The sequence below is a fragment of the Callorhinchus milii genome, unplaced genomic scaffold, assembly GCF_018977255.1.
Source record: "Callorhinchus milii isolate IMCB2004 unplaced genomic scaffold, IMCB_Cmil_1.0 Scaffold4, whole genome shotgun sequence".
In the NCBI taxonomy this organism is placed as follows: domain Eukaryota; kingdom Metazoa; phylum Chordata; class Chondrichthyes; order Chimaeriformes; family Callorhinchidae; genus Callorhinchus; species Callorhinchus milii.
In genome coordinates this window covers 44,047,352-44,073,744 of record NW_024704745.1, presented here as the reverse complement: position 1 = coordinate 44,073,744, position 26,393 = coordinate 44,047,352, and the positions used below count along the sequence as shown (strand labels likewise).

Here is a 26,393-nt window from a genome sequence, read left to right as displayed (position 1 = left end):
TCCACTGGCCGCTGGCTCAGGGCAGCAGTGGTGGAGACAGTGATCAATTGCCCATTCACTTAGATACAATTTGCATGACAATGGAGATTGGAAGGAGGGATAAAGGGTACAAAGTAATTCTTAACTGAACCAACTTTTCACAGGATAAATTGCTGATTAGTAGAACAAATGAGGAAGGTTCATGCTTGAATTAACATTGGCACTAAGCAAAACAATCATATCAAGACGTTATCTTAAATTAATAGCATGCACATAACAGGTACTTGGTTCTTTATTAACAAAATCACTAATAATAATAATCCTTGCATTTGATATAGCGCTTTTCTTGTTTTCTTGTTCTCGACGTCTCAAAGTGCTTCACAGAAGAGACTGTAAAGTGAATTGACCGTATATTTGTGGGCGAAACGCAGCAGCCAATTGCGCACAACAGTGTCCCACAAACAGTCGTGGATTGAAAATGACCAATTTATTATTGTTTTATTTTGGAGGGATTATTATTAGTCGTGTGGAGTAAGGAAACTTGCCCAAGGTTTTGCCCTGCCTGGAATTGAACCCAGGTGTCTCGCTTGCAAGGCGAGTGCCTTAACCACTGAGCTACAGGACTCCACTACTTGTGACAAATTGATACAAGTTGAATTTTGACATAAGGAAATGTTATTTACCAAGTCCAGTTATCTGATTGACAAAACTATCTGGTGTAATACAAGGTTATTAATGGCCCTGTATATACAACAATTCTAATGCCTCATCTAACAATTAAATTGTTTTACTCCCTTTTTAGAATTGCATGTTTTTACTAATACAATTTAAAAATGACTATTGATTTATACACAAGTCTGAAATCTGGAATATATTAATAAACCAGAAGGCAAAATAACATTTTAAACTTATAGTTGCTTCAAGTCCCACAAGGACCAAAATTTGTACAACTGCAATGGCTAACATTGAATTGCTGTGGCCACCAAAACAATGGCAACATACATTCACATTATGGGGGGGGTGTCTTGTGCAAAATAAACCATCAAGTGGCAGCAGACAAAAATAATTCATGATTATCTCAAGCATGATGAACTAGTTCACCTGTCTCAAGAATATTTTTGTTTTGTTTAAAATGATTCATATACACCACTGGGTATTCTGTTTATGCAATGTATTTTCCTCATGAGCATCTGAAAAAGTAAACTACTCAACCACAAATAACAATGGTTTCCCATTTGTAACCCAAACACTTTCTGCTGTCAAGTAATGAGATTGTTAGATTTGATCAATGCTATCACTGCCTTCATTGTTTTGGGGGTGGTCTTACTAGCTGTGAACTACTATTGCATTAGTTGTACAATTAAATATTGTATTACATTGCAGATGAGGATAAATAAGGGTTTTGACTGATTGAGAAGCACTGTTAAGAAATGGTGTTCCATTCTACATCAGTTATGTTTTGACTAGGTGGAATAACAATAGGGTGCAGCTGTTGTGAAGTCAACAAACACATATAACAGTAAATACATTCATAAATATCATTTGAAAAAATAATTTTGATACACGTTTGTCTGGGTTCAGTCTTCAGACTTGATATCAGGATGGTCTCTGACGTTGAAATATAATGCACTTTACATTTCTTTCGCACCTTTCAACAATCGCTGGCATTTATATAGCGCAGGTTAGCATCTTGGGTCACTTGACAGTGATGGAGTCAATAGTAAAATATAATTAAATAGTAATCTTGCATCAGTTATAGCACCTTATCACATTATTAAAACGTCTGAAGTGCCTTACTTGATGGTTTGCAATTATTTATATGTATTACTTGTGTTTGTAGGCAGAGTTAGGGAATTCTCTTTAGGACCAAAGATGTAATAATGACATCAGTAGGTATGTTCTTGCAGGATATACATAAAATAGCTTTTTGTGCCATTGTGCACTGGAAGTTTGCAATCTTCATTGCAGCAGGAATCAGCAAGGTTAGCACCCCAAGCTCAGTTGTGTGAGCTGCTTTCTGATGTAAAATCTTCCTGATGTGAAAGCTGCTATACTGTATAAATATAAATTGCAGCTGCCGATACTCTTTACAGTCGAGTAGCCTAACAATTAACACTCAAGGCACACGGATTAAGTATGGGGAATGGGGTGAGGAATCAAGACAGCATCCACAACTTAATTTTCTAAACCCTCTGAGATGCTACCCTGTGAGAACCGCACTGTCTTCACCGGGAGACACCGCCCGAGTGGGGTTATTTGTTTCAATGAATAAATGCAAGTTGTTGTGCTCCTCGTATGAAAATAATCAAACACGGGAGGCGGGGTAGGAAATAAATAAGGTTGAACATACGAGAACAGCATGGGATTATATAAACTACCTGTGGCTTTTTTTAAAAAGAACAATATTCTTGGGAGTAAAGCATCTGTAAGTCAATGGTAGATAAAATGGTGGACGGGGAGGGGGGGAGAAAAGGGCGGGAGGGAAGGGCGGCCGCCATTGCGATCGTATGCTGTAACCTTTCGTCCTTTATCCTTCGGTGTCCTGAAGACGCAACAAATAGCTCACAAAATACACCAAAGCACTTTAATGAGTCGGACTCATATGTTCCACCGCCATTCTCCATCCCCGTCCTGGAGACGGCGGTGTCCGGGTTTCGAGACGAGATTTTTGTTTAAAAAAAATGTACGCTCGAGCTTCCCGCTCCCGGAGTAAATAACCGTCGCCTCTTCACCGGGAGGCACTGCCCGAGTTGGGGTTATTTTTCTTTAATGAATAAAACCTAAGAGAATAATTTAAAAATGAGCTCGTTATGTTTTTGGGGCGTTGTTTCTGGCGGGGCTCACGCAGCTCGCTCCCCGCCGCCTCCATTATTATTTACAAACACGTTCCGGGCTTCACTTCCCCCCCGACCTCGGCGTGACAAGGCGAGGGGCCTGGAGGCGGCTGACAGGCCGACGAGAGAGAGCGCGATGGAGAAGGGATTGGAAAGGTTCCCGCACCGCTCGGGGCTGCCTGTCAGACTCCCTCCCGGCCTCTGGCCTGACTGCATTTGCTTCTTCCGCATTTTCCTAGGGGTTAGGCTCTGACGTTACGTATTACGGCGGCGGGAGCGGGGAGCCGAGCCGAGTCAGCCCCTCCTCCTCCTCCCCGCAGCCATCAAACAACAAAGCCTGATTGGCAGGGCTAGGCCCGACCCGACCCGCCAGCGCTCGCTCGGCCCAGCCAGGAAGGAGTTGAAAACGTCCCAAAATCCAGCCATTGTCGGGCGGATTCACTTACCAGGTAAGGGCAGGCCCTCCCCGCGCTCCGGCCCGCAACGTTGACCGCTCGGCCGGGTCCCCCTCCGCGAACGGCGCCGGGGCCGCTGGGGGTTGAAGCCGCAATCCGCCCCCTCCCCCTCTACGGCGGTTGGTAGGCCCCGAGGAGGCCGCAGTTAGGCCTCAAGCGGCCGGGACCCCGGGCGGCGGCTGACAAACCTCGACAACAAAGCGCGCGCCGGTGTGTGTGTGTGTGTGTGAGCGGAGGCCGCTCGAGCTCGTTTAAAATTTTAAAATGTAACCGTCGGTTCGAGACGTTAAAGGCGGCGGCCACACGTGTGTTTGATTTGACGGCGGGGCTGAGGGTTAAAGGTGTATGAGACAAGAGAGTGAGGAGCATCGGGCGGTGATGGCGGCCATAAAATGTCGGCGGGGGAGGGCGGCAGGAAGGCGCCGGCCGCCATTTTGGCGGTGAGCAGGTTTTTTTTTCAATTCTCGTCGCAGTGGAGTTGGCCCCAGGGTCACCTGCGCCCAAGGAACCGGAGCGGAGTAGCGCTTTTTCTCTCTCTCCTCCCCACCCCACCCAAATGATGGGCGGTTTACTGTTAAAATTGTGGGCGTCGGTGGCGGCGACGGTGACTTTATGTATTTGGCGCGCGCAAATAGTAAAGCCGTCCGTCTCCGCCCGGCGCCTCTTTTCTCCCTTTCTTGTCCGGCTCACACTAGTCTGTGGCCGGCCGCCATCTCCCTCGTCATTGTCGTCACGGGCTGACACGGCGGCAGCTTTGGCGCCCAGAGCAGAGGATCATGTTGTACTGCAGGCAGTCCAGGTTAACCCGGTCTGGCCATGGCACTGGCCACGGCGCCCTGCTCAGCACTGCACATTAAACACGTTCCTCACAGATTCAACGGTGCACCTTGATTCTAGTGAGCCGTGTACAATTTATAACCCATTAAACCTCCTGCAGATTTTATACCATTCGGCTTGTAAGTTTTGTATCCTGTGAGCCTCCTGCAAGTTTTATTCTAATAATGCTTGCGTTTGATATAGCACCTTATCGTGTCTTCCAGACATCTCAAAGCGCTTAACAGAATATACTGTAAAGTGAGTTGGTTATATTTTGCGGGCGATTGATTTTTTTTGTTATGTTTCTGTCATTACATCTCCTGTAAGTTTTATATCATTACCCCCATATGTTCTATATCTTTAAACCTGTAAATTATACTTTAAACTTCCTTTGTATTTTATATGATTAGTCATCCTGTACATTTTTATATCATTAAATACACTGCATGCTTATATCATTAACCCCCGTCTTATATTTTCAATCTCCTGTACATTTTTCCATTTCATTTATAGTATTGTATACTAACGCAGATATAATATTGTATACAACAACGAAACATCTTTCACACCAGGAGACGTCCCACGGCGCTGGACGGACGGAGTTTTTCGGACCCGAGCTGAGGGTCGGGGCGGGGGAGGGCAGGGGGGAAGCAGGAGATCAAAGGGGAGGGTCTTGCGGTGGGTCTTGAAGGGGACGAGGCGGAGGGACTGCGGGATGGAGTTCCAGTGGGTGGGTGCAGTGGCAGAAGGCCCGCCTGCCGATAGTGGGGCGAGAAGGCAGGGTCCGTGACGCAAGCCGGAGCCCCCTGAGCGGAGGGAGCAAAGAGGGTGGTAGGGGGTTGGGAGGTCAGAGAGGTAGGGGGGAGCAAGACCATGGAGGGCTTTGAAGGTGAGGACCAGGATCTTGAACTGTACCCTCTGTGATGGGAAGCCAGTGGAGTCGGGCGAGGATGGGGGTGATAGGGCCGCGGAGCCTAGTGAGCGAGAGGACACGGGCTGCAGAGTTCCAGATGCTCTTCAGCCTATGGAGGGAGGAGTTGGGGAGGCCAACAAGCAATGAGTTTGCATAGTCAAGCCTCGATGTAATGAAGCCGTGTATCAGGGTTTTGGAGGCCTGCGGTGTGAGACAGTGTCAGAGCCGGGCGACGTTGCGGAGGTGGAGAAAGGCAGAGCGGGTTATGGTGCAAATGTGGGGTAGAAAGGATACTATTCCAGGCAAGGGACATTTTTATTCTCTTGTCCATTGTATAGTACATAACCCATATCCCTTCTTTACAACGACAACAAATTGCATTTTGTATAGCGTTTTCACATTGGAAGGAGGGTATAATATCCATATATTTTATGTTATGTCTGTGGCAATTTTATATTATATCTTGTCCATTATATATTATACTAGCTGTACCCGTTGCAGCTGTGTTTGTCTGTTTTCTAATATAATCATGAATATATCTTTGTCTATTGCAAAGTATTGTTGTATTCTATCCATGATATAATATTCTACTGCACATCCTTTTTATTATATCTCTGGCATATTTTCCCCCACAATCCATTATTTGATTATATATTTTCCATTGCATTAGATTGTGTCTATCCGTCAAATGAAATGTTAATCCAAGGTCATGTTCAGGTGATTGTGAAAGGTCCCATGACCTGACAAACAGTTCACCAGGTAAATTGGTGAATCACTTCATGGCTGTTTGTGGAACACTGCTATGTGAAAAGTGACTCCCATATTTGCTTACAAATGCACTCGTTCACAAGACAGGAATTAATAATGAAATGATTTTGGGACATTTCAATCTTATAGACACTATATTGATTGCAAGGAATATTATTATAATACCTCTGTCTGTTTGTATTATTAAGATATTTTTATGTCCATTGTATTATTCTGTTTTCTATCCCACTTATTTTATAACTATTTCATCCTCATAGAATTCGTACAGTACAGAAGGAGGCCATTTAGCCCATCATGACTGTGCTGGGTCTTTGAAGGAGCTATCCATTTAGTTCCATTCCCCCACTCTTTCCCCATAAGCTTGATTTTTTTTCTTTTCAAGTATATATCCAATTCCATTTTGAAAGTTATTATTGCATCTGTTTCCACCACCCTTTCAGGCAGTGCATTCCAAACCTTAACAACTCTATGGGTAATAAGAATTCTCCTTGTCTCCCATCTGGTTCTTTTGCCAATTATCTTAAATCTGTGTCATCTGGCCGACCCATCCTGTGTCCTCTTACCTACCTACCCACCCACCCACCAGTGGGAACAGTTTCTCTTTGTTCATTCTATAAAATCCGCTCATAATTTTGAACACTTCTATTAAATCTCCCCTTAACCTTCACTGCTCTAAGGAGAACAATCCCAGCTTCTCTAGTCTCTCCACATTGAAGTCCCCCATCCCTGGTATAATTCTGGTGAATCTTCTTTGCAACCGCTACAAGGCCTTAGCATCCTTCCTAAAGCGTGGTGCCTTGAATTGGACACAATACTCTAACTGAGGCCTAACTAGTGACCATTGTTTTATGTTGAATTTTCCTATTGGCCCAGGAAATGTCCTTATGTCTATTGCATTACAGTGTATCGTCTTTCTGTATTAGGAGTAGATTCCCTATCCTAGCACATTATATGATAAAATGTTACCTACAGATTCAAATGAAGGGGCTGCTCATATCATTGTTTATTGGATATTGCTTGCCTGCCACGTTTGTTTATATAACCACTTTCACATAATTTCTAATCCAGTCTATTTTGCTAAGCCCTTTGAGATGTTGTTTTTACATGAAACAAACAAAAAAAGTAAGATTATAATTCTCATTCCTCAGCTATATTAAATTAAATATCCTCCTGCCTCTGTACATTGTACTATTATTCCCCTGTGTTTACCATTACTATAATCTTCAAAACAGTACATTGTTTTGCATTCTACCTCCTGTATATGATAGTATTGAATCCAATGTCCTCCTTTGCACTATATTATATATTCAGTTCCTCAAGACATTCTAAAGTTGTAAAGTCTGTCTTCTGGGAAGCCTACATACACAATGTCGAATTACAAGATCTCAGCTCAGCAAAGTTCTCTTTGACACCCTCTAGTATTTTGCCCAAGTTCTCATTTTTGAGCCTTGACAGCTGGTAAGCTGTCTGACCATTGGGATGTAAAGGCAAGGCTGTCTCTTTTCTCACACAATATCTGCATGCACACTCACTTCTGTCAGAGGTCTCTAAATAGAGATGGCAAATTGCTCCCTTTCCCAACCCATGGACATTAAGGTCAATTGTAATATCCCTAATTTTGCTGAGATCATTACCAATCATGAATTAAAACATCAATTATCTTAAATGGCGGGCCAGGCTCGAGGGGCTGAACGGCCTACTCCTGCTCCTATTTCTTATGTAAAACCTCTGCTACCCCGACTGGAAGGGGCTATATAAATGCAAGTTGAAGATGTTGTGCTTTCAGCCTGTATTGCCTGATGCTGCACAAGGTGTACCTTTGCCCACTCGACCATAAAGTTAAAGGCAAAGTGTTCAAAGTACTGTATATACATCTTGAATATAAAACAATTGAGTATAAACTGAAGTACATTTATGAGTAAGGTGTTTTTAGTACACTTGCAAACATTTAGCCCATCAGTTGTAATATTTTTTTCCGGCACTTGATGTCAATATTGTACTGGCAATTACATATTATCTTCATGTTGCTGAGAAACTGCATGCTTATCAGTTTTCAACCTGCAGCCTGAATTTGTTTTCATGGTTTGGTGCTGCATTTTGTAGTGTTTTTACTTACCAGCTTTCAAGGAGTCAATGGAAATACCCTTTTTCAAACAGTGTTTTACAAGCCATAGACTTATATGATATATGATAGATTATATATGATAGATATAAATATCATTGAAGACTTTTTTTTGTCTGAACTGCAGTTCAGACAAAAAAAAGTCTTCAATGATATTTATAGGGTCTAGTGGTTTCAGGCAATATCTGCCCACTTGTTATTTCACGTATTTGGGAAGTTGAAGGCAAAGGCTCATCTTGTAAATTGAATTACTTATTAAATTGCACTTTTCCCAAAATTATTTCATTTAACTTCTTTGCACCAATCTTTGGCTCATAGAATGGATATGCCAATGTCATTGTGTAACAATTGAATGAGACTGCACGTAGTGACTTGCTATTAGAGTTAAGAGAAAAATACATCCGCCAGCCTGCCTCCACTTAGCTTTTGTTTTGCTTAATATTAAATATTAATATCAAATATTAATTTTGTGGATTTTTAAAAAATCATATCCATATTTTGGCAAAGCAGTTCTACTGTCATAATTCCTCTGGGCAAATAAAAGGAAGCCTCTCGAAGACTGGCATGTGATCTCAGAAAGGGGAGAGAAGCAACGGAAAGCAAACAAAAAGCTCAGAAGGGAGAGTTGGTACGTTTTGACAGGCGTTGAAAGCCCTTGGGTGCCTCTTTTAAGTGATATTCTTGTGGGAGCTTAAGTTTGTTTCATCAGGCTCTTTGGCTGCAGGAGTGTCAAAACCAAGTCTTATCCTGCTCTTTCCTGATATCCACACATGACTTTACAGAAGACATCACTGGGTAGATGGTTGGCTAAAGATTGTTAATTATCTAATATTACTTCCTTATAATATTTTAAGACTCATCTCATTTTTGAGGTGATATGTTAAGCCTAGGTTCCCTTCCCATCTGCATTAGTCACTTCAAAAGGAGGAGTTTCTTCCAGTGTGCTGCTCAACAAACCTCCATACAAATTGTTCATTCATATCATGGCTTGTGTGACCTTGATGGTGCTTAATGACTGCTGTGTTTGCCTGCAAAAACAATCATTAGATTGCTTGTATTGTAACGATTTGTGAAATTTTTGATACATCAATTTGAGAAGTATCATTAAAATGTACATTGTAAATGTGTATGGTTGGTAAATATAAAGTAATGCAATCTAAGATGGACACCAGAGCCAGTCTGCTAATTTCATAATATATCTAAGGGTTTCAGTATCTAAATCATTGAATAATTTGTCCATGTTTTACTGACACAACTTATTTATATTTTATTTTACATTCTTCTACTTGGATTATATTTTGAGTACCTTGGTGTACCCTCTTATTTTGAATGCAGGCGAAGAATATCATTGTTTTCCTTTCAGAATTTTTTAATAACAAAGATAATAGATTTTTAAATTTAATTTCAGTACAATAATTTAATTTTAATCACTGAGTTAACATCTCAGCATTAGTCTTTGTAAACCAGCAGTATAGATGCTCAGCACATTTTATTTATCATTTGATTTATCTGAGATTTACATTGCTGTGCCTAAATATGTTTTGGACATCAGTGAACGTTAGTCATGGAAATATTTGGCATGTTGGATTGATCCTAAGAAGAGAATATTCTCGATCTTCACCAGAAGAGTGAAGACACATTTCCGGGCATGCAAGCGAACAATGTACCAAACCCGATGATTCTAGTGTTTCTATGAAACCTGTAGTTGCTGTCTCATTGGTCGATTGTACTATATTTTATAAGGAAAAACATTGTCATTGGAGGTTATATTACGCAGCTCACTAAAATTAGTAAATTGCTGATTGGAAATATTTTATAGAATATCATTTGGCTTTTAGTGACTTTAAAGAAGCAAGATTGTATTTATATAGAGATATTCTTATAAATTTTCAGATTTTTGAGGAGTGAAATAGTAAACCTTAGTTTATTACTGGAATAGCTGAGCACTGATTTAGTGTTTTGTAAATTGATGTAAATATTTGGTAAAGTAGAAAATGCAAGAGTGAAATTAAATACAGTAGATTGTTTTCTTTCTTCTATAGGTATCTTCTCTCATTCAATTGTTCTGGATTATGCATGTTATATCCATTTATCACTATACTTGTATTGAAAACAATTATTAATTGTAAGCAATTTTTAAAACAGTTCAAATTATAGGTGTTTTTGTTAAAAATGAATAAAACTGTTACTTCGAACTTTCAAGAGTGCCTTCAGCGCTGGTTTGAAGATCTGAGATTAAAATGCATTAAAAAAAATTAAAATTACTTTCATGAAACAACTGTCTCGATCAATGCTTTTTCAAAAATGTTTCTGAATGATAGGTTGCATATTCATATCTTTTAATAAAGTTCTAAAATTCTTGAGGCATTTGACACACGGCTTGGGTTTCCAATCAGCTATGTGAAATGCTTTGAGATTATCCTACCAATGTGAAAGGTGCAATATAAATATACATTATTGTTGCTTTTTGTTACATTGCAATGACATGTTTTATTTAGCTTCAGCCCAATTAAATGTGGATGCCTTTAAAAAATATTTACTGGTCTAGTTCAGGTAATAAATCTACTCAAATAATGAGGCATGATTCACATTTGCGGTGATATTACCAACTTTGAACCTGGGAGTCTGATTTATGTACCATTTAACTGATGTAATTATATCCATACAGCATTGTTCTGTTTGAGTTTAGCAATGAACCAAATATTTTATGCACAGAACTAAAAAGTGTAAGAAGAAATTTGGGAGAAAGTAATACCGATCCCGTCCAAGTCCAGAACTAAAATATTCAAATCCCATTAGTTCAGATTTACAGAGTGCTAATTCATAACTGTTTATCCAACATTAATGTTGTGGAATTTAACACAGTATTCATGTAGTCTCCAGTGCATGTAACTCTGTAGAATAAAACTGCCCCTACGCTTAAAGTAGCTGAGTTGATTGTCTAAACAAAGCTCAGTAGAGCACTGTCATCAAACATTTGCTGAAATGTTATCAGGTTTACACATCTTGAGTCACATTTAGAAGTTTACAAAGTGATGGTATATATTTTCCATGAATACATATACTCATGCATTCATGATTCCAAAGGCAAAACAATTGTAATAATCAGAAGTAATGAACAATTTCTTAATTTTTGTTTTTCATAGGTTTAGCAGTGACCAATGAGAATTGCAGACCATGGATGAAGATGTGGGAGGGCTCGAACTGCAGCAACAGGAGCCCAAGGTGATTTTTGATAACACAGGTAATTCAGATACAGAAACATTTCATTATGTTTTTATGTTTATTGGTTTGGATTATTTTTTAAAAATCCTAAATTGATGAATTGGAATCATTGTTGTCAATTAGAATCTAATCCATTAAAAGGAATTTCCTTTTGGTGACCAGTCAACAAGGTCTGCAAACAAAATTCCCAATGCCCACCTCATTCACCTCTACTTCTCAAGTATCTGTCTATCTTTTAAACATTCTTTATTTATTCCACTTCTTCAGGTTTCTGGAGCAGAGCATTCTACATCTTTACTATTCTCTGCTTGAAGAAATTCTTCCTGACCTTAATTTAACTGTCTTGGCTATGATTTTAAAGCTTGCCCTCCTGTAATGCCAACATTCCTAGCATGCATGTGGTTTAGAAGAGATTTTTAAAACCATGAGTGAAATACTTCCATTGCTTGGAGAAAAGTATAGTTTCTATTGTTCATTTAACTTTTGTGAATGTATATTTATTGTCTTAATTTAAAATGTTCCATGTTTGGGCTCTCTCACATTCAAATCCATATTATAAGATGTCGACATGAACAATCCCAGCTCAATGTAATGGAACTTTATGCCCCACCCTTAAATTGTATCATTTCAATCATTTGCTTTCCAAACAAGTGGGATTAGGGCTCTTAGCCTTAACATCATTGTCTTAAAATTTAAGATTATGCAAAATTTTGGAAAATTCTTAAATTAGGTCACAATTTGAAGAGCAGTTTTTCTCAGTTCCTTTTTTTTTAAAGAAAACTCACCTGACATTCCAAGGATTAATTCAGTTGTTTAACCATCAGTAACAATTCTACTCTAGTCTTATTTATCATAAAATAATTCTCTCCAGACATCAGTAGGGATATCATAAGTCTAGAATTGTAATTCTGTATGGCTTTCACAGTATACGCGAGTCCAGTATGACATTTCACCATCCCACCATTTCTCTACTAAAATTTGTTTTTTTTAATTAAAAAAAGTACAACTGAGCAATACTAATTAATGTTACCTCACAAGAAGTCACAAGAATTTTGACTTGTCAGCTAAATATTCTGAACATCTTTTCATTTTACAGTTCAGGAAGTGACTTCTCAAGATATTGATGGACACCATATTCTTGTGGAAGTACAAGAAACTGTCTTTGTAGATTCCAACATCAGTGGTTCACACTTTGTGTCGGATGATACGGACTCTGTTGTCATACAGGATGTTATTGAAGATGTCATTACTGAAGATATTCAATGTCCCGACATTATTGAAGAGTCGGAAACCATTATTATTCCTGAACAAGTGCTGGACACAGATGTTGCCACTGAAGAAACCTTGGTCACAGTCCCAGAGGATGTTTTGGATTCTGACATTACCTCTGAAGCTATATCTGTAGCAGAACATGTACTGACAGGTGAATCGATTCATGTGTCTGATATGGAGACAGTTGAACATGTTGCTGTTACAGAAGCTGAAATAGTCACAGATATTTTGCCACCTGATGTAATTCCAGAAGAGGTTCTGGTGACGGACTCGGCTACAGAGACTGTGATAGATGCACACAGCTTACAAGTTCAGAGTCAGGAGGCGGTCCCAGTCATGATCGAGGCACCTATAGAGGATAAAGGCACCTGTGAAGATTATTTAATGATTTCCTGTAAGTGACGAGAGAGGTAGGCCTATGGCATATGGAAAAGAAAGCACTAATCAACTTGTACCCATTTGACAACTAATTGTAACTCAACATTTAGAATAATTTTATTGTATTAAGTAATATTGGCACTGAAAAACTTTTCTCTGATTAACGTTTAGCGAAATGGGAAGGAAATGTACATAATGCCTATATTGTTTACTTTGTATCAGTGGAGGAGCTGGTGAGGGTTGGGCGGGGGTGCATGACACATTGATGGACACTATATTCTTGGGGAGGTACAAGAAACTGTCTTTGTAGATTCCAACATCAGTGGTTCACACTTTGTGTCATGACACCCCCACCCTCCCAATCACTTTGTCGGCGAATTTTGTATGTCAGTTGACCAAAACTGACTGCAAATAATTTACTCAGTTACTTTTAAATTCCTGATTACGATTTTGTTGCTGTTTTGAATCTTAAACATTAGCGAAACATTAGCTCTCCGGTCTACTTCTATTTCCTTAGAAACCAAGTTAGGGCCTATTGGGAGATGGAGGCAGAGGGGTCAAGCCAGGTCAGCCAAATCTGTACTTCGACCCCTGCCAAGTCCTTCCACCTTAGCTCCACCCTTGCTTTGTGTTGTATTCAAATTGGGAATCAAACCTTAGATCGTCCTTATCTGTAAGGCAGACAACTCACTGGAGAAAAATGTTGAGCCATAAAGGAACGTATCTTACTCTATTCACATCAGTCTGCTGTGTTATATTCATTTGGAATTAGTTAATGTGGATTTATTAAACCTGACAATATTAGGGGACGAGGGGAGAGAGACTTCCCAGAATTCATAGTTTTTGTAGCTTGTTACTAATTTCTGTTGAGATAAAATGGATGTTCTTTGGAGCAGTGACGAGTGGGGTCAGTGCTGAAGCTTCAACTTTTGATATTATACGTAAATAACCCAGATGGAAGAAATAGGCAGAATTATTTTTAAGTTTGCTAACAACACAAAGCTGGGATTGAAGAAGACATGAGAAGATTGTAATGGGAAATAGAGGGATTAAGAGAGTGGGTACTAATGGCAGCTGAGGTTTGAACTTTTAAAAGGTGAGGCAGTAAAATTCAGGTACGAGGAACAGTAAAGACAATCAATTAAGAATAATAAAGGGTATTGAAAATAGCAGGGGAATGGATTTAGAATATCTGTCATAATCTAATAAACTGGGGGAACAGGTGTGATGGGCTGAATGGCCTCTTTTCCTATGTTCACCTCCCATGTGATCAGAAGCGTGAGCTTTGCCAGTTACTGTTTTCTCATCCCTCCCCTCTTTTATCCTGGCTGAGATTTACTGACAGCAGATAATAATAATCAGATAATAGGCTATGCATTTCAGTACCACACCATGTGACACATTCGTAACAGCCATTGAACCTAAAGATCACTTTTCAAATATGTTTAGTGTTCTTCAAATATTTTATGTACATCCTGAACTCTGGTTTTGCAAACCATATATGAAGGTGTATGTTTGTATTTGTACATATATATTTCTCTGTATCTGTTTACAGAAGGAAGCACAAGATAACAGAGGTTCCATCATTGACTCTTACAGTCTAAACTAATTTCCTAAGTGATGAGATTTGGGTATGCTAAATGCTCTGAAGTCATCAGTTAGTTTTCAAACCTACATAGATTAATACTAATAGTTTTTAAACTTTTCAACCAATATTACATTTTTCTGAATAGAATGGTTTGGAGCATATACATTTTACTAGTAGCAAACTTTTATTATTTTGTTTTTGTCAAAGCTAAAGTAATTTATTAGAATAATGTAAATTTAACAAATGTATGATGTGTTTCCTGTACATTCTTCTAATATAATCCATATAATATCATGAAAATGGATGAAAAATGGTTTTCAAACTGAGCAAGTTTTATGGTATGCAGCACTCCAATTGAAAGTAAACCATACAATTTGTTTTGCAGTGGATGACGATGGAGGAAAGCTGGAACATGGAGGGAATGGTGAACTAAAGATTGAGTCTGGGTTGTCAGAACAGGGTGATCATTTAAAAGCAGATGGTACCTGCTCTGAAGTCATTAAAGTTTACATTTTCAAAGCAGATGGTGGAGAGGATGACTTGGGTAAGTAGGAAAGTATTGCTTGGTTGCAAATGAATACCAAGTATTCGTAATGTTGTATGATGTTCCTTACAAATAGCCCAGATGGTGAACAACAACAAATTAGACTTGTATAGTGCCTTTCATAATCTAATACACTTGTATAGTCCCAGGGCGCTGGACAATCAGGGGTTTTGGACCCTAGCTGGGAGTTGGGGTCAGATGGGGGGGGGGGGGAGGAGGGTGAAGGGGTTGGAAGGTTGGCAGAAGGCATGATTGCAGAGTAAGGTCTTCAGACGGGACTTGAAGGAGGCAAGAGAGGGGGTGAGGCGGAGGGATTGCGGTCAAGAACGAGGGTGATAAGTTCCTGGAGCCTGGTGCGGAAGAGGAGACGGGCTGCAGAGTTCTGAATAATCTGCATCTTGTGAGGGAAGAGTTAGGGAAGAATGGAGTGGTTAAAGGTGTTGAAAGTGGCCAAGAGGTCGAGAAGACAGAGAGAGACAGCCCTGTTCGCAGGTAGACAGAATGTCATTTGTCACTTTGACAAGGGCTGTCTGAGCTATAAGCAGCACAAAACCCAGATTAGAGAAGTACATGGAGGGAATGCTGGGAGAGGACAGAGCAAAGCTGGGAAGCCTCGTGGAGTCCTGTAGCTCAGTGGTTAGAGCACTCGCTTTGCAAGCGAGAGACCTGAGTTCATTTCCAGGCAGGGCGAAACCTTGGGCAAGTTTCCTTACTCCACACAGAGCCCTAATAATAATCCCTCCAAAACCAAAAACAATAATAAATTGGTCATTTTCAATCTACGGCTGTTTGTGGGACATTGTTGTGCGCAATTGGCTGCCGCGTTCGCCCACAAATATACAGTCAATTCACTTTACAGTATATTCTGTGAAGAGCTTTGGGACGTCCTCCCGACGTGAAAAGCGCTATATCAAATGCAAGGATTATTATTAAGTGACAACTTGTTCCATGACCTTTGATAGAAAAAGAAGGTTTGATATGGGGTGGTATTTGAAGAGCAGAGATAAGCCATGGGAAGGTTTTTTGAGGGTGGGGGTGATGACGGCTTTCTTTAAGGGCATGGATACGGTGCCAGTGAACAGGGAGAGGTTAACAAGGTCTGTTAGTGTGGGGGGCAAGGAGGTGGGGCTGAGAGGAGAGGGGTGGGGACTGGGGGCAAGGGAGCAGGTGGTGGGTTTCATATGGGAAATGATGGAGTTGAGCGAAGAGTGGGAAACAGGGTTAAAAGTATGGAGGGAGGGATGGGACTACAGTGTAGACCTTTATAATGCCCTTCATTATAGTGCAAATTCACTGATAACATTTTGACTGCAGACCCTTATTGTTTCACAAATGTATAGCTAGCACACTCAATTCCCAATCCCTGCCAACTTTTCACATTAAAATGGCTAAACTCTGGTTTACTAGGCCTAATCTGGTGGTGAGCAAATGATTTGGATGTCATTTAGCTTTCTGCACATAAAAAAACTTTCAGGTCATCATGTCACTACCACATCACTTCCTACTATGAGCATGTGGAGAAAACAGGAAGTGACGTTGTGGTAACCCACTGACCTGGAAGTCGACCTATTTTTCTTTTAGAGCAGAAACCAGCAGTGGCATGTATATGCAGTCAAAGGTGCTATCGCACCTTGCTATAACATGCATCTTAAAGAATCCCAAACACCATGTTGTCCAGGGAGTGCACTGTATTTTCTTGATTCTTGCACCCTGATTTGTAACTGTCTGATGAGCTAAGAAAAAAAATTAGACGTGTTGATTGGCACAATAAAACTCACAAGTCGTATCAGTCGGGATCATAACAGTTAATATGACTTATGTAAAGTCTGAGTTACAGGCACACTGTATAAATCATAAAAAATCCAATTTAATCAATCAACACTGCGCATGCGTAATTCAATGTAGCCAGTAAATACGCATGTGGTGATGGGACAAAACTACATTTTTCATAATTTAATGTGTCTTGACCTGTTACCACACGTGCATGTACCGGGTGCAAGCACTGGAATTGCGTTGCATCGTGGGAAATTAAGTTCTTCTGCACATGTGTCATTGGATCAAGACTAGGTTTCCTGCGATTCAATGCAGGCGGCTGGTAAGTGAGCATGCTTGGATGGGTAAGGGCATAATTTCCCGCGATTCAATGCAGCCTATAAGTGCGGGAGTAATAAAAGGTTGGGGAGCGGCATTACGAGTTAGGAGATGGTTACTACAAGTAGTGCAAAGCAATCTAAGTGGTTTTGATAGGAAACTGAACGGGAACCGGGTGAATATCTGACTTTTGCAATTATGCGATTTATATAAAGATAAGACTGTACGAGTTTTACTATATTTATAGATACTGTTGTTAATCCATGATGCTTTAGCAATTTGTGTTAATCCCTCCTCATTATGTTAAATTGCTTTAGCTATCGTATTTGAATCTGTCTTCTTTATTTCGTTTTATAGTGTATAGAGGTTATTTCGGGGTGGAATCTGAAATACATTTCATAGCTTACCTTTCACGAGAATGATTTGTATATCTTTCATTTTTGGAAATGTTTAAAATATGCAACATCAACATTGGTTCATCATTTTGACAATTTAAACTTAATAATATAATAATGATCCTTGCATTTGATGTAGCGCCTTATCACGTCTTTGAGACGTCTCAAAGCACTTCACAGGATATAGTGAATTGACTGTATATTTTGTGGGCGAAATGTGGCAGCCAATTGTGCACAGCAGTGTCCCACAAATGTCACTCCCTTATCATCAGTCCTGCACAATTGAGAAATACAGAAGGTAATTCATGGAGGCTGCAGCAAATGGAGACAGACTCACAAAGTGGCTTGTGAAACAACTTAAAGACAGTATGAATTTGTTAAATTAAAAAGCAATTTAAAATGCACTTTTTTTTGGCAGTTATATTCCTTCCAGTTATATTTTCAAAGACACCGCTTTCTTAAAAAAAGTAACAAAGGCTCATTTTTGCTTTAGTCGTTACTGGATGCTCAAACTATTGCAGTTAGATTGTGAATGTACCTGAATTTAAAGAGCACTTTAGTATTTGAATGATGCAATTGATCGGTGATTAATCAGCTCTAAAGATAAAGAATACAATATTTTCTCATTGCAAATGCGCCACCAAGATTATGGAATGAGTTTTGCATTTATAATGTTGAATATCTTGACCATAGTGTGACCATAACTTGTGGGAAATAGCAGTTGGTTACAATTCAATTGGGGAGTTTAAGTTTTTAAGAGAAAAAATGCAAACTTTCAAAGCAATACCAATGTTCTTGGCCTTTCCTGGTTGTACCGTTTGCTTCCTTAACTATCTTGGTTACTCATCTAGTTTTGCCAGGACATCAGTAATTTATCTTTCAGATCCCTGTAGGTTGCTCAGTTTGCAATTCTTTTCTTTCTTTCCATAGTTCCCCACTCATCATTGCCTTTCTTACATTCTGTAATTGAGAAGCCACTTCCTGAAAATCCCATTTCCTGTTGGTCTAAGAGATAAGAGAAGGTATTAAGGATAATTTAAAGGAAATTTGTTGAGTACTGCAAATGAACAAAACTAATTAATATAAGATCTTGAAAAAAGTTGGAATGAGATGCTTGCTACTTTTGGCAGCGCCTCGGGACATCCTCCCGACGTGAAAGGCACTATACAAATGTCATTTTGTATAGCTATCATTACTTTGAACTAACCACTTTAGTTTCCAAATTATTTCTGATACTAAATTGTATTTTGTGGTGCTGACAATGATAAACTAATAACGATCTTTGCATTTGATATGGCGCTTTATCACGTTGTTGAACATGTTTCTGTTCAAGTCCCAGTTCTACAGAAAATTCTCATTTTTCTGTAATTTAAGGAGGAACAGTGGATATTGGTGAAAGTGAAGCTGATAATGATCATACTGTTGGGTTACTGGATCATGGTAGTGGAGGCAGAGTGCCACGTGAGAAGATGGTATATATGACTGTCAATGACCCCAACCAGGAGGATGAAGACATGAGTAAGTCACATGCATTTATTCAGAAAATCAATGCATACTGAAGTAAAATGTATGGAGTACCATCCTTTCAGAATTCTATTGAACTGCGCATTTCCCTTATTTATTTAGACAAATCAGTATCACGTTGTCCAATCTCCTTTCAGGGATCTAATGTTAAGATTCATCTAGAACCATAAATATGGTATTAATTAATTTATATTCATAAAGGCTACTAGTATTTAATCAAATGTAAGGAAGGAGTGTAGGTCTGTTTTTAAGGGAAAAGCTGCAAGATGTTTTCAGTTATAAAACAATCCAATATTAAACCCAGTGAAAAGTCCTGGATTATTCATCTTCCAGCTATCATGCTACCAAGATACTTTGAAAGCATTATGATATTTTGATGTGGGAAAGAGGTTCTACTGTTCTATTATGTCAGTAACTTCAATGTATTTAAAGCGCTCTGAGACGCCGTCCGGCGTGGAAGGTGCTATATAAATCCTTGTTGTTGTATTAACAGTTTTGTCAGATAATATTGAACAAACTGGTGTTTAAAATAAAATGTGATTTTATTCCATGCCATGAGTAACTATATTTCAGCCAAACTTTCACTCATTTATCAATAAATTTCACTTTCTATCACAGTGAATGCTTCACAGCAAGAGGAGAACTGCTATCTCGAAGCAAGTAAGTTCAATACTTTTTTCATTAAACTGCTACTGGATATTGTCAATTACAGTAATGAGCGAGTTGAAGATTTTGAAACGATTTCCATAGTTTTGGCAGCTTCTAAACAATGCCTTTGCAGTTTACCATCTTAATTGATCAAGGTTAACATCCAGTATCTATTTTTGTTTTATTAAATCTCTACTTTGCTATAGTCCATGAAAAGGAATAGGGTGTCCCGATCTAACTCCAAGCCTTAACATTTGGAACAGTAATATTCCTGAAGTGACTTGGGTCATCCTATTTGATGCAGACACTTTGGAAATTGTATACATTTTAAAAATATGTTCTTTGACATGAAATTCATGAGGTCTGTACCTCCATTACCCTTTAGGCATGGAAACGTAAGGGTGGAGAAGCACTGTCGTTTCCACCACTGCCACCAATTGTTCTAAGGATAAGCTTGAAGTGAATATTGTATTAAGGTTTGGAATTTAGGTGATGGGAATGCAATTAATTGTTCTTATGCTTAAGGTTTGAGATTCTCCTCAGATTATAAATTTTCAACTGGGACTACAGCAATAGTTTTAATGAGTAGCTTGTGAGACTGATCAAAGTATGGTGCTCCAAGGAGAGCTATATTTTCATGGGTCAGTTCAAAAAAAGGGGGAGAGTGTAACGATAGGCCAGGCAGCCTAATGTCAGTGGTAGGGAAAATTGGCAAAACAACCAGAGGGGAGATGAGGATTCTTTTATATACAGAGAGTTGTCACATTCTGGAATGCACTGCCAGAAAGAGTGCTGGAAACAGATTCAATAACAACTTTCAAAAGGGAATTGGATAGATACTTGAAAAGGAAAAAAATTGCAAGGATATGGAGGAACAGTGGGGGAGTGGAACTGATTGGGTATCTCTTCCAAAGAGCTGGCACAGGTACGATGGGCCGAATTGCCTCCTTCTATACTGTAATATTCTATGATTCTACGATTCATCTTCGAGTCTTAATCATGCAATGGCATCAAAAAGCATTCTAATGGCATAACTGCTGGTTGGCTGCCAGCAAAAGTAACCGCAGCCTGCATTTTCATCAGGAATGCATCACACGAGTCACAAGACTTCAGTTCAGATCTGAGATCTCATCAGAGATGAAGTTCTATGACTTTTGGTGCATACAACAAATTTGCTGTAGAAATAGTTGTTTAACTTATGTTTGTTGTTTACCAGCAGTTAAGCCACAAATACACCACTACAGAGCTTTTTAGAAGCTATTACTTTGTATTAACCTCTGTTAATTCATTTGAAAGGATAGAATAATTTATTTCTGTTCTCTTGTCTTCACAGGCTGTGCAGATATTGCAGATGAAGTTTACATGGAAGTCATTGTTGGGGAAGAAGATGCAACAGTAGTTCATGAGCAACAAATTGAGGATAGTGACATAAACAAAACCTTTGTACCTGTAGCTTGGGCTACTGCTTACGGTAAATATTGTAGATTCTGTTATATATGTAGTTTGGGTTTTCTAGTGAGCTCAGTCTTAACTTAGATACATTAGGAGAACACCATCCTTTTATTTTTCTGGTTCAAGAGAGCCATCTGGAAAGTACACCCTGACAAACTTATGCTTGTTTCAAACGGACCTTTGTGAAAACTGACCCAATTTTCAGACAGTTTCACCTCATTTAGGAACCTGTGTCTTTCAGGCTACCTTCACACTAATCCAAATTAGATTGCCAGTTTCATTCTGTGTGCATGATGAGTGTTGGTATACACAAACTTGACAAATCCTTCCAACGAGGAGTTGTTTCATTCAGACACCAAATGAGAGGCAGAACATGTACCAATGTTATTGTTTGGAACAGGCTGCTACAGGCCTGTGGCACATCAGAGGCCTCCCATCTTCTTGTCATCATTGCTACTGAAGGCCAGTTGCAGCCTCGGTGGTAGATGCAAAATAGAATGAAAGATTGTCTACCTTGTAGCATCTTTATTCCTCAAGCTTTAGTATACTCCACGCATGTAAATTATCCTAGTTCAGTGGGAGTGCACAGTATAATCTTAATTTAAGGTTATGCCAACACCCACTGATGCCAAATAGCAAAAGTGGCCCTTTCTCTTCTCCACATTAACACACAACATTGTAGAAAATGCTAACAATGAAAGGATAAAGAAACTCTACTTAGTAGGTAGTTTTTCTATCCCAGTAAGAAAAAGTTATGGAATTAATTGTCAAACTGAAATTTTAAAAAAAATACAATGTACCTTTCTTGGATATGGGTGCAGTGAATTAATTTGTTTTCATATAAAGAAACCAAATTTCAAGCAAAATTGTATGTTCCATTTTAATTGTAGTTTGCTGAACCATTTTCCTTCATATTCATTCTATTTAATGACAGTCTTGATTTTAAACTTGAGTGCTTTAAAGGGAGGGAAAATCTAGCAAAAATATATCTTTTTAAAAGTATTCCCACATATTGTATCTTTCACACATATATCATTCTGCATTCCTGGAGCACTCTAGTGAAATCCCTGCAATAAGTCTTCTGACCTTGGAAAAACACAGTACTAGCAAGTATATAGCAGCTGCCAGCCGGTGTTGTGTTTTTCTGGGGTCAGGTGGCTCTGGATCAACTCACAGGACAGTCCAAAATGGCATTTCACATGGAAGAAAATTCAGCCACTCCAGCATGGCTTTTTCCATGATTCTATTAATTAATGTGACTTATATTAACAAGAATGCATCAGTAAATGATAACGTGGAAAAATTCTTAGACCAAAACCTTTGATTCTGTTACATATGGGGGAAGAAGGGAGAATTAATATCAGTCACTTTTAATTTTCAAAATAATTGCTCTTTGGTTATAAGCCCAACATTTTCTCCAGGTCAGTGAGAACAAACTTCTTTGAACTTAACACACTTGTCTGTCGTTGCTTGGGTAGAGGTGATTCTCAGCTATCCCAAGTGTTCTGGCTGGCGATAATTTTTGTTTGCTCATGTGCATGCATTTAAATAGTCGCCACCTGAATCTAAGGACGTACAGGACTTTTTGCATATAAACCCACAGTCACTGCACTTTACAGTATATCCTGTGAAGCGCTTAAGAGACATCCCCCTGACATGAAAGCCGCTATATTAAATGTAAGGATTATAACAAGTACTTCCTACAGTGCTTCATGGCCAATTACAATCATTGAGTAGAAGGGAGGAGATTATTGCTGAACTATGACCACACCTAGTGGAGTACTGTAGCTCAGTGGTTAGAGCACACGCCTCACAAACGAGAAACCTGGGTTCGATTCCTGGCAGGGCAAAACCCTGGGCAAGTTTCCTTACTCCACCCGCCTGATAATAATCTCTCAAGAAAAAAAAATTAATAAATTGGTCACTTCAATCCATGACTGTTTGTGGGACACTGCTGCGTGCAATTATCTGCTGTGTTTCACCCACAAAATATGCAGTCAATTCACTTTACAGTATATTCTGTGAAGCGCTTTGAGATGTCTAGAAGACATGAAAAGCCCTATATCAAATGCAAGGAATATTATTACCTAGAAATTGTATTGCATATTGACTAGAATTGACCCAGCATGCTATAACTTGTCTAGACAGTAACAGCTGAGTATAATTAATTATAATGTAACTGAGGGTAAATATGTACCAAAAAATATTTTTAACCAAAAATAAAATCTATTTGAAAAAAAATGGATTCCAATTAAATATATGAAGTGAATGGTAAAACAGAATGTTTATGTTCTATCTTAGGTAATGGCTCTGATGCTATCGAAAACCAGAATGGAACCGCAAGCAACCTTCTGCAAGCAGATGGAACAGCTGGCCTTACTCGACTGGTAAAACCCAGGGGAAGAAAAAAGAAAAGGCCTGAAAATAGGCAGTATCAGACAGGTACAGACTTTTACTCTTCATTTTTAATGGCATGCATGGAGATTTTGTTTATTCTCTAGGTTAACTGGTCATTTCAAAAATGTAATAGAAATTTCTTTTAACACTTAAACATCTGTAAGGACTGACATATTAACCTTATTTTCCCGAGATGTTTTGCCAGTGCCATTTAGATACTCATTTGAAATCTACTGTCCTAACCTTCCACGTTCATTGGGATATCCTTCCGAAATTAAATGGGCTATATAAGTACTATTTTGTTGTTGTTGATGATCTCTATTTGAACACTAACTTGTCATTCATTTCTATCCCCTTTATTCCTTAGATACCAGATTAAAGCAATTTTGGTTTATTGGGATGTTTCTATTTGTAATTGCTAAACCTGAAGACCTGCACAGATTGTAGATTGTACTGCACTTCATTTGAGTTTGTCTATTTTTAATTGTAGAATATCAGATTTTTTTGGATTACATTGATACGTATATGTTTTTCCCCTATTTCTGTATTATGTTTATGCCCTGTTTAAAGCGAATTTTGATCATACAGCCTTCCCAATCAATACTTCTCATGGTTTTATTGTACTTGGGAGGTGAAAGAATTGGGAAAGTTGTAAACATCTGTTAATTACAATGTATATTTTTTAAAACTTACACAGCTTTGAAGGATTGCTGGACTGTGTTATGTGAATTTGGTTTTAAAAACAATTTGCTCTATCCCTTGCATTGCAGACACAACTCAGGAAATTGTTTGTGGCAGTAACAATGGATATGCTGAACTTTTCTTTTCTTATTTTTGATGCAGCAATCATTATAGGACCGGATGGACATCCAATAACTGTTTATCCCTGCATGATCTGTGGAAAAAAGTTCAAGTCCAGGGGCTTCCTGAAGAGACACATGAAAAATCATCCAGAGCAACTGGCCAAGAAAAAATACCAATGTACTGACTGTGATTACACTACCAACAAGAAAACCAGTTTACACAACCACCTTGAAAGTCACACTCTCATAGGCAAAGCAGAGAAGACTTATGAGTGTGATGAATGTGGGAAAAATTTTCTCACCCAGGAGCACTGGTCTCCCACAAGTTGATTCACCGGGAAAAGGGAGCCACCAAGATGCACAAATGTAAGTTCTGTGAGTATGAGACTGCAGAGCAGGGGCTGTTGAACCGCCATCTCTTGGCTGTACACAGCAAGAATTTCCCTCACATATGTGTAGAGTGTGGCAAAGGTTTTCGCCATCCCTCGGAGTTGAGAAAGCACATGCGGACCCACACTGGGGAGAAGCCCTATCAATGCCAGTATTGTGATTACAAGTCAGCTGATGCCTCAAACCTGAAAACCCACATGAAGACCAAGCACAGCAAGGATCTGCCATTCAAGTGCGACCACTGCTTCATGACATTCACAGATGCCAAAGAACTGCAAAAACATGCCACCATTCATCAGGGAAACAAAACCCACCAGTGCACACACTGCGATCACAGGAGTTCCAACTCTAGTGACCTGAAACGCCACATTATCTCAGTCCACACCAAGGACTATCCTCACAAGTGTGAGGTGTGTGACAAGGGTTTCCATCGGCCCTCAGAGCTCAAGAAACACATGTCGACTCACAAGGGTAAAAAACTGCACCAATGTAGGCACTGTGACTTCAAAATTGCCGATCCTTTTGTTCTTAGTCGCCATATTCTTTCAGTTCACACCAAGGATCTGCCATTTAGGTGTAAACGGTGCAAAAAGGGTTTTAGACAGCAGGCTGAGCTCAAAAAGCACATGAAAACCCACAGTGGCAAGAAGGTTTATCAGTGTGAGTACTGTGAGTATAGTACTACTGATGCCTCTGGCTTTAAACGGCATGTTATTTCCATTCACACAAAGGACTATCCCCATCGTTGTGAATACTGCAAGAAAGGCTTCCGTAGACCATCAGAAAAGAACCAGCATATTTCTCGACATCATAAAGATGCTGTTTTGGTTGAGGGGTTGTCATGAACTACTTTCAAATTAGATAGTGTCTGCTTCTAGTATGTTCATTGTATATTAAAAGAATATTTGTGTCCAGTTATAGTCAAAGACTTGAAGTTAAGTTCATTCTGATCACTGAACTGACTTTTTTTTTCTATTTGGATTGTATGCTAGGTGGGAGATCTAGTTTAAACTGAAAATGTTGTACTTCCTTTGACTCAGCTATCCATTAAATGGGAATTTGTTTGCAACATTGTATTAACTCTTCAGAGATAAAAGCAACAAGCTAGTTGCAACCAAACAGCTACAGTTTTATGGTCCCCGCCGTTATTAGTTAAATAAATGACCCCAATCTTCTATTTTATGCAAGAATAAATTAGCTTCAAAATAATTATAGATGGAAAGTGGCACTTTTTTTTATCATTTTCTCATTGCTCGGTTTTTATTGAAGTGCTACAGTTTTTTTTTGCTTACTGCTACCTGGCAGAAATTCATATTTCCTGCATATCCTTCTGTATTTTGATAACACTTCATTTGGTGGTTCAGCTACAGTTGTATTTTTGTCACCCATGCTTCCTAAGCTGCAATATATTATAGTAAATAGTGTGTCTTCAGTCCTTACTTGGATTGCTATTTTTATTACAAATTCATGGATTTTTTTTAGAAAAAAGGGGAAAAATATAAAAACATTGCAAAGAGAATTTTGAACATTTTGGCATTGCCTGCTGTATTTTACCTGTCTGTATCTTCAAATGTGCTTAATTCCTCTACTGTATCAAGTGTGGTCTAGCAGTTGCAACATTGTGGAAGAATCTTCTTGATAGCTAATTTACTGTTTCAGATATTGTGTAAGAAAAAGCATCACTGATGTTTTACAAGTGTACACATTTTCCCAAAATTATATTTTGCCAATATCTGTATAAATCTTGTATAAATAAAACAAATAGCACTAAACAATTTTTTTAAAACTTCAAGTGGTTT

General features: G+C 38.9%; 1 protein-coding gene across 1 annotated transcript; it reads left to right on the top strand.

The window, feature by feature from the left end:
- The first annotated feature begins 3,025 nt into the window (after positions 1 to 3,025).
- LOC103184835 (zinc finger protein X-linked) lies at positions 3,026 to 26,366 on the top strand. Its single transcript, XM_007903042.2, is given in 10 exon segments — positions 3,026 to 3,262; positions 11,034 to 11,131; positions 12,209 to 12,778; positions 14,736 to 14,894; positions 18,755 to 18,898; positions 19,523 to 19,564; positions 20,886 to 21,023; positions 23,306 to 23,446; positions 24,245 to 24,484; positions 24,487 to 26,366. Coding segments are annotated over 9 exon segments (2,454 nt in total). The 5' UTR covers positions 3,026 to 3,262; positions 11,034 to 11,064; the 3' UTR covers positions 25,440 to 26,366.
- Positions 26,367 to 26,393: the final 27 nt, after the last annotated feature.